Raw genomic sequence first — 9,136 nt, 5'->3', positions numbered from 1 at the left:
AATGTAAATATTCCACCACTTGATCTAGAGATCATTGGCAAATGTCTAAACGGGCATGTATTAACGTATTAAATGTATCAAGAATTGTATTAAATAGTGTATGTACGATCACTAAATGTCTAAAATTGACATGTACTAGGGAGAAAGCCCGTGCGATGCACGGCATGCATAATAGCTATTGTTTGTTCGAGTTAAGACGTCTGACACGGCCGGTGCATAACATGTAAGACAATACGCCTACAAAGGGGTGTGCTTAAACTTTATTAAACCATGGACCATAAGTTGTTTCCTTGGCAAAACTTGTCGGCCAAAAAGAAGTGGAAAAAGATGTCTTCCAAGAAAAAAAAACATGAAACAGAAAAAGGAAAAACGCATAAACTCTCGCACGCCTTCCTATCTTATTGGATAACACATAGACCAAACTTTAGCTAATGCATGCCACCGTCATCCCCAATCTCATCACCAGCCAACTGACTGCAGTGAAATAACGAAAAGAAAACTATTAAAAATAGTATTCTATGTTTACGTATATATGCATCGAAAAGTAGTATAGGTTTTCATTATTAACACTAAGTGCAGACGGTATACCTTTCATGTGGGTCACTGTCAACTGTTTCTTCTGAATCCGAATCTGCATAAGCAGGCCTGCGAAGGAAAAGCACGAAACATTTATGTAGACGGTTATCTAAATATAAATATGAACAATTACATTGTTTATGGAAATCAATCAATTATAGGTGAAACTTCCACAAGGCAGATTATTGGACCATTTTTGAAAATGGGTCCCACAAAAGGAAAAGGTATCATGTGGCCGTTAATATTCTCCAATCGCATTCATTCATTCATTCTCCGATCACATTCATTCATGTGGCATACGTAGGCCTAAGTGGGGTCTAAGTTGTAAAGTAAGTTAGTAGCGTACCTTCTTTTTACTCTTGTCGCCACGCACCTTGTCCAAAAGCTCACTTAGGGTGCCAACACAGGCTACATCCTCGGTAATTGGCTTGCTGGTACCGTCGACGGCAACACAGCTGGGAAACGCATACAAATAGTCAGGCAAAGCACAGAACAGTGCAACTGTAACACCTCGAATTTTTGTGTCCAATAATGTGTTAACACGTGTCAATTGATTACACGTGGCATTGATATTAAATAAAGGACTAACATTGACAAACCTTGAAAATATATAAATTCGAGGGTTATAAATGTCAATCAAGGGTAAATATACTGTATAGTAACCCTAAATAATGCTTGAACCTTCAAACGAGTAAATCATAGATCGTACGGAAGCGAAACGCGGAAGAAAGTGAGAGATTACAAACCACAGGGGTTAGCTGTGTCAACATGTTTAATTATACCTCTGAGTGACCCTTTAACGTTCCCAAGGCTTTGTAACAGTATTATACGCTCACTAGAATATACTGTATAGATTCCGCGAAGTTCCATTTTAAAAACGAGAAAGTTATTATCAGATTCGTACGAGAAGGGTTAAAAGCGTCAATAATATAATTTAAGGCCTTCTGAATAATAAATAAATTAACCAGGGGCTTAACGATACGGGTAAATAACGCGAGGTCCTTAATTGTAATTAACCGAGGGCCATATCGCAAAGTTACCCCTTCAAACCCGAAAGGTCGGGTAATTAATTACCAAGATTTTATTAATCATTACTAAAAGATTTAAAAAGATTTATTTTTAACCCCTTACGGACCGTAAAGGGTATGCCTTACGGACCGTAAGGAGGGGGAATGATTGCACCGGATCCGCCTGTGGCTTACGGACCGCAAGGCCAAAGCCATACGGTCCGTAAGCGATGCCCAGCGACAGAATTATGGCTGTTGGCTCTTTTAAGCGGCAAGGCAATAATGTATGGGTTCTCCAGAGTCATGGGCGCCCCCTACTCGACCCATAACCCTCTAGGACACATGCCAACCATCCATGATCAGTTGTAGAGTGTTGTGTGATGATCTTAGGCCTTGACTTTGGCTATAAATAGCATGCTTATGCTCATAACTTTCATCACAACTCAACAACACTTATCTGGTCATTCTAAAGGCTCTCAAGCATCATTCTTTGTTCTCTAAGCAAGTCATAACTTCTGTAAGTCCATTAGATCCTTTGTGATTTAATTTATGCTTAGTAAATAGCTAAAAACCAAACCGTCGTAAATACGGTTTGACTTTAAAATAAATCCGTGATGGTTCAGTCTTATGATGAATCAAAAGTAGTTATGAGTTGGTATTAATGTGGGTAATAAACCTCTAAAAGGGTTCCCTCTGATCACCACTCTAACTAGCTCAAATGTCGAGTCAAACGAACGGTTAAAAAGTCAACAGAAAGCTATTTTTGCGATTTATGCATAATCTGTAATGTATATACTATGGAACCTGTTTAGACACTCATAAAACATGATAATAAGTATATAAACTTGTTTGCGCTCGTTTGAATCGACCATTTGCTATATTGAACCGGTTCGGAGCCGAATGTCGCAAAAGTTTGACTTTTGCTTTGACTTCAGTTCTGACCCGTTTTAGTAAGGTATAGATATGCCTTAGGACTCTCTTAGGACCAGGTTACATGATGGTATAGACCTCTGTGACCGGTTCATGCTTTGTCCGAGTCTTTTACGCATTTCCGTTAATCGCCTAAAAGTTGACCGTAACGGCCTTTTAAAAAATAAAACGAGTATTTCGGACACGTGAACGGACCATAACCTTGCTTACTAAATTATAAGCATGTCCTTAAAGTTTCACGTCAATCCGAGGTCTAGAATGAGAGTTATGCTAAATAGCGCAATTAAAGTAAACTTTTGTAATAAACGGCGCAATTAGCATAACGCCTATCTAAACCAAGATTTCGTCACCAAAACGTTTACCCACTGTTATAAATTAATATTTTTGGAATTTTGAAGATTTTTAATAATTTTTACCTTGCTCATAACCTGCGGTTATGGCTACGGTTCGGTAAATACCGAATATGCCATTTTCGGCCAAAACATGAGTTCTACAAGGTCTTTTGACCCGATTCCAGTTGCTACTGATTTTAAATAATAAATAAAGTATTATAGACTTTATAAACTGTTCGGGAAACTCAGATTTCCTGTAGAACTCGAAAAGCTCTTTAAAAGTCTTTAAAATGACCGGAAAACCCCTACGGGGCGCAATATTAACTCAAACTCGTTACGGGCATCACGGAAGGTATCCTACTGATACCACAACCTCTTTAAGGCACATTGACTTAGGAAATAAGCGTAAGACTCTCATGGTTAACCGTTTCGCCTATTGCGCGCACGGTTCGGCTTATGAAACTAGTTTTCATAAATTAGCCAATACGGGTCAAATTATATTATTTTGACCCCAAAATCCAGAATGTGAACCTTGAACCCACATAAAACAAGTCTCTGAACTTGTTTGGGGCAGAATCACATTCCATTCTCGGTTTTCGCCTTTTCGCGCGATTAAACCACATTTATATTCCGGAACCAACCGGTCTAGGCTACGGCCAATATAAAGACCCGTTAGGATTCTAAGAGGTTAATTAAAACCTTCGTTCCAGATTAGGAGCCCAGTAAAAGCTATCGGTGATTTAATCAAATTAAGGAATAATACTTGCAAAGGTAAATACTTTTAACTTATTTCCCCTATACGGGCTTGGGATACGGTATAATATTTACCGCTTGATTGAGCATCATATCTTCCATCGCTTAGGTGGTTAATTAAATATTATTATCGGCTCATTTAAACAGTTTTGTTTCTTAAAAGCCTTTGGGGGGTTAATGACCGTTGTCCCGGATATCCTTGGCATCATTTTACGAAATGGCCACGACCATCGACATCCCGGTGTAGGCGTACACCCGGTATATATTGTCGACACTTAAATTAAAAGACGTAGCCGTTAGTTTCTATACTACGGTTTTACGCAATGTGGTGTGTCTATTAATCTTTAACCCGGCATGACCCGGGCTACTGAACGCATAAAAGAACATATAATACGTTCACAAGATTTTAATAATTTTCCCAAGTTATAAAAGAGTTTGTGCCTTGTGCATTCAAATCAATTTTAATAAACATTTTCAAATGTGTCAGTTGAATGTATTTACCAGTGTAAACTGACGTATTTTCCCCAAAAAGATTAAGTGCAGGTACTATACGAAATTGGCTGGTATTAGCTTCCTAAGCATCACGAATAGTCTCGCAAACTCGATGCCGTATCTGAATGAACAATATTTTATTATTTTGATCCGCTGTGGATACATTCGACTTCTGTAATATATTTGATATTACCACCAGAGGTTGAAGTATATATTTATCTTTAAAGCTTCCGCTGTGCATTTATATAATTGTGTGGTTTGACTATATTGTTGCCAACTACGTCACGGTAATCCCCCACCGGGCCCACCGGTGAAACACGTGGAAATCGGGGTGTGACAGCAACACAGGTAAGCAGAGGGTAATTAGTTGAGGGTGTAATAATACCTGATGGACGCCCTGAAAGACTGCAGCGCAGGTATCTCGTCCGAATCGATGAGCATAGTCGATGTTGAGCTGGACAAACATAGGGTGCCTGCGCCAGGCAAGAAAAAAGTTAAAACAATATAACAACTTCAATGGTAAGCAGACATGTAACGGGAAACAAATGTACCGAGGTAGAACTTCGCACTCATGGAAGACAAGATAAGAGAGTAAACGGGTGGGTTCTCACCCTACCTCTGAATCATAACATCACCAAGGTGGCCCCACAGTGTCACTCTGACTTGGCGCTTGCTACAAAACACCGATTAGAATAAAAGTCTCAGTTGTCACATTGGGAGAGAAGGATGCGTAGGCAATAGGAACGTGTTACTAACCGTTCATTCGTTAGACTGAATTCGACTGTGCGTGAACCCGAAGCGTTCACAGATGGCGCACCTACCTCAGTAACATATCCGATGACATCTGAAATAGAATGAGACAAAGAGTCATTAAATAATCAACCTAGGTATTTTAAGAAATTAGCGGGGATATGGTTATACAGTAACGTCTCCATTTATTACCTCTACCGTTATAAATAAACGTGCACACGCCACTGCCCATTTTGGATACATAAAATCCTTTAGCAATAACCAATGCAGGTATATATGAACTGATTATTTTCACACAAATATATATTCAATTATTTTGAATTATTTGCAATTCTAATTTACTAATTCTCGGTATTCGGTCGCTATTTTTCTTTTTACTGAACTCGGCGGCCCGCCTTTTGCTTTTTTTTTCTTTTCCTTTTCTGTTTTAGCAATTCTCGGCTCCAGGTATACATGGTCTCGCATTATGAAATGCACTCTTTGGTTCAATGACAATATTAATATGAACATGTGACATATATGTTCAACATAAAGACTCATATGTGGTGTTAGCATCGTCGGCTCCAGGGTAGTGTGAGCTGGACGATCAGCCAAGCCCGGTAATTTTCGAGGCAAATATTTTTCTCTATATATTTAAATTTATTTTTTATAAAATAGGTATGGATCTTAATCATTGTAAATATATTGGGCCCAAAACCTTTTATATGAAAACTGGTTACTATTTCAAGTTAAATGTATACATTCCTTTATGCTATTGAACTTGTTGTTTTGAATCATGTTAAAAGTATGTCAACAGCATGTAACCCCACTTGCCAAATATCATGCTAAACATGTCAATGTTGTGCAACTTTTCCTTTATGTCGTATATTACATGTTTAGCTAAATATGATAGTGTACCCGATATTAACACGACCCATGTTAGCAAACAAAACATATCGCCTGCTCTACCCTCACCAAATAAAAACGCCAAGTATTGCATTTATGATTTAATGGCCACATTGCACCCATACTACAAACCCTGTGGTATTGTTATTGTTATGATCAACTTACCAAAACGACATAAATTTATAATCAGAATACATTTTTTTAGGAACTTTTACTTTGCTGTTTTACCTATGTTAAATGAATCACATCATTAATTATTTTAAAACACGTAGCATACTGATTATATGAACCGGTAACATCTAACTGTAATAACTGTGTCGTGTCTATAATCTGCTTTAAGTTGGTCTTAAAAAAATTAACATGTATAATTTAGAATATTCTTTTCACACTCATTTATTAACATTACTAATTATTATTCTATTTGTATATTATTATTATTACTATTAATTAGTATTATTAATAATAATAATCATTAGCGTCTTTAATCAAAAAGGCGCAGCCCCGCCGCCCCCTAGCCGCCTACCTACTCGTGTTCGTAGGTCGATCGAAGGTATTAACACTATTATTATTAAAAAATATAAAAAATATTATTATTATTTATTTATTTATTACTATTATTACTATTAATATTACCGTTTTACTATTAATATTAAACACCGTAAGCAGGAAAGGGTAGCGTTCAAAACGACCGCCGTCATCATCAACCCGTTTCACAGTTGTCGAACCATGCAACCCAATCACAAAGGGGCTGTCTTTAAGAACCCGATACATATTTGTAGGTTGCACGGCGAAACCGTTAACCAAATATACACCGCCCTTTTTGAGTTTGTCAAAGAAATAGTGGGCAATGTTATTCCTTGCGGTGCAATGCATCACACCTCCCTGCGCAAATAAAGGCGTAGATTTTTGTTTCAGAATCAAAAGTAGAAAAGCGTAAGAATGTGGGATAGCAGAGGGTAAAAAACTACCTTTATGTCAGTGACAATATAGTCGGTGCTCATGTACCTGCCGTTAACACTTGTCACGTCCCATTTTCTACAAACCATTATCATGATAGGTCCGGTGCTCCCTTCACAGAGTTCACTAAGGAACATATGACTGCTTGTACCACCGTTGGACGTTTGCAAACTAAGGGGGTTGGCCATGGCAATAGAGGAGGAAAGGAAACTATGAACCTACAAACATAACAAAGCCGGCAATCTTATAGCATAACCAAAGACCGTTCAACTGTCTACAAATTAATCATATCCTAACGAATGATATTAAATGACAGGGATATTCAAAGAGGCACAATAAAACAATGCAATTTACAAACACCCATATGAAGAATTAATCAAACAAATCGATAGGGATCAACCTACAAACATAACAAAGCCGGCAATCTTATAGCATAACCAAAGACCGTTCAACTGTCTACAAATTAATCATATCCTAACGAATGATATTAAATGACAGGGATATTCAAAGAGGCACAATAAAACAATGCAATTTACAAACACCCATATGAAGAATTAATCAAACAAATCGATAGGGATCTAGAACAACAACAATAATAATAATAATTACATAAAAAGAAGATAAAAGCATATGGGGCAGCCACTAATAAGATCTTAAAGTAATTAAACTCTATAAAATTCAAATTGACAGCACCTGAATATCTCTGTTTCTTGAGATTGTTGTTAAAGTGGTGATCTTTAGAGTCTTGAATTGCTCATAGTGTGAATCAATCGAGAAGATTTGAAAAAGTTGTTGAATTTGCAGTGTTGTGGGTGATTTGAATAAGAAAATAGGGGTTTTTTTTATTGGTTGATTGATGATCTGTGTTGCCGTTATCCCCCCACTCGTATGATTTCAAGAAAAGCTTTACCTTTATTGAAACCTCATCAAAAATATCAAAAAGAAGAGCTTTACCCATTCTTATAAGGTAGTCGATAAGTGCTAGTATTAAAACACAATTACTGAAAGAAATAAAGGCTAGTATTAAAGAAATAAAGAGCTGTAAGTAATAGTGGGTAGAGAAAGGGTCAAAAGGTTAAAGATGGAAAAGAAATCCATTTACTTTATACTTACTAATATGACCCGTTTGACTCCATCATGGTTAAACTGTCAACACATTCTTATGTAGGTTAATTTCATCCTTTTTATGTTTTAAATCTGTCTCACGAATTTAAACGTATCACTCATACTTGGTTGATCTGTTCTTACTTACGGACTCATACCTTTTCATCTTTACCATTCTTACTTGTTTGATTATTGATCCATTTCTTTGAAGTTGTCGACCTGTTTTAACCCGGAAGTATATGAGATGAAATTTTAATTGACCCATTTTGACCAATTGAGTGAAAATATCTTACCCAAACCAACCCATATAATTTAAAAAGCAACCCAAAGTGACCCACTTGGAAGGTTTTGGGTCAAGATTGCCCCGTCTAGTAAAATGTTTGCCAAAAAGTAGACCTCAGCTGCGCTGTATGTAAACAATGCGCCTTTTGAAGCAATGGGGGGTTTTGAAAACCCATGTCATTCTTTTCACCCTTTCAATGTAAAAACAGTGCACTAACATTCATGAGGACCTCCTGGGTAACTTAACAGTGTGTCACAGATGTGAAGAATGTCCGCAAAAATAAATTCTTGGGTAAATATAAGTGTGATCCATTTAAATGCATAAAACTCTGGATCGACCAGTCATTAAACAACCCAACATAGATAAAAGCTGGTCATGAGGAACGTAATTTGCAACTTTTAATGTAAAAAAGTATCTTAGAATGGTTCCGAATAACCGAAAAGTATATAAGTTCCATACTTATACTACCATCCTCATCTTCAAATTCATTTTTTATAACAAAAACCAGGCAACACCATCCGAATTATCTAATCACCCAAATTAACAAAAATGAAAAAGTGTTCTTTACACACAACTATGATAATACCTGCAATACGTTTATAAACCCCAGACTACCTAGTATTTTGTACACACTCAAAACCCATAAAAAAGTAACAAAATAAAAGAAATCAAAGAACTACATAACGTTAAGCCTACCTTAGATCCAAATTAGTTATTTGCTGCATCAAGTTTTTCCTTCAACAAACTATTTTCATCATTCAATCAAGAAATATAATCCTACATATAAAACCTTAAGATCAATTCTAAAGAACTTAAAATCATAAATAGGAACAGATGAGAGACGAAGTGATCTTACTTCGGTCACCAAAATACCCGTGGGAATCCTATTTCGCCGTCACCGTCGGTGTTCAATCCACCGTTGTTTCCATTCACCACCACAACCAAGTTCGTCACTAAATCGATCCACCATCGCCGCCAGGTGTTCATCGTCGTCGCCTAGAATCCATCAGTCGTTTTCTGTGGAAACCAACGATTGAAGATGATGGTGAAGCAATCATTTCAAGTTA

At 37.0% G+C, this 9,136-nt stretch overlaps 1 protein-coding gene and 1 long non-coding RNA gene across 2 annotated transcripts; both read right to left on the bottom strand.

Annotated features, from left to right (window-relative positions):
* Positions 1–247: 247 nt before the first annotated feature.
* Positions 248–1,026, bottom strand: LOC118484676. The gene is made up of 3 exons (XR_004873940.1): positions 923–1,026; positions 589–645; positions 248–474 (listed from the first exon to the last, which is right to left on the bottom strand). It is a non-coding gene; the product is annotated as an uncharacterized LOC118484676 (long non-coding RNA).
* A 4,900-nt stretch (positions 1,027–5,926) lies between these two features.
* On the bottom strand, positions 5,927–7,561 carry LOC110893588. The gene is made up of 4 exons (XM_035981409.1): positions 7,376–7,561; positions 6,694–6,900; positions 6,359–6,607; positions 5,927–5,953 (listed from the first exon to the last, which is right to left on the bottom strand). Exons 2-4 carry the CDS (start codon positions 6,868–6,870, stop codon positions 5,927–5,929), a joined length of 453 nt encoding a protein of 150 aa, XP_035837302.1. The 5' UTR covers positions 6,871–6,900; positions 7,376–7,561.
* Positions 7,562–9,136: the final 1,575 nt, after the last annotated feature.

This window comes from Helianthus annuus, chromosome 12 (assembly GCF_002127325.2).
Source record: "Helianthus annuus cultivar XRQ/B chromosome 12, HanXRQr2.0-SUNRISE, whole genome shotgun sequence".
Taxonomy (NCBI): Eukaryota; Viridiplantae; Streptophyta; class Magnoliopsida; order Asterales; family Asteraceae; genus Helianthus; species Helianthus annuus.
Note: the sequence above shows the minus strand (reverse complement) of the source record. Positions and strands in the feature narration are given on the sequence as shown.

Coding starts and splice junctions, on each gene's coding strand:
- LOC110893588 (XM_035981409.1), bottom strand. CDS start 6,870: ATGGCCAACCCCCTTAGTTTGCAAACGTCCAACGGTGGTACAAGCAGT. Junction 6,608..6,693: donor ATATTGTCACTGACATAAAG/GTAGTTTTTTAC, acceptor TTATTTGCGCAG/GGAGGTGTGATGCATTGCAC. Junction 5,954..6,358: donor TTAATATTAATAGTAAAACG/GTAATATTAATA, acceptor CATTTAACATAG/GTAAAACAGCAAAGTAAAAG.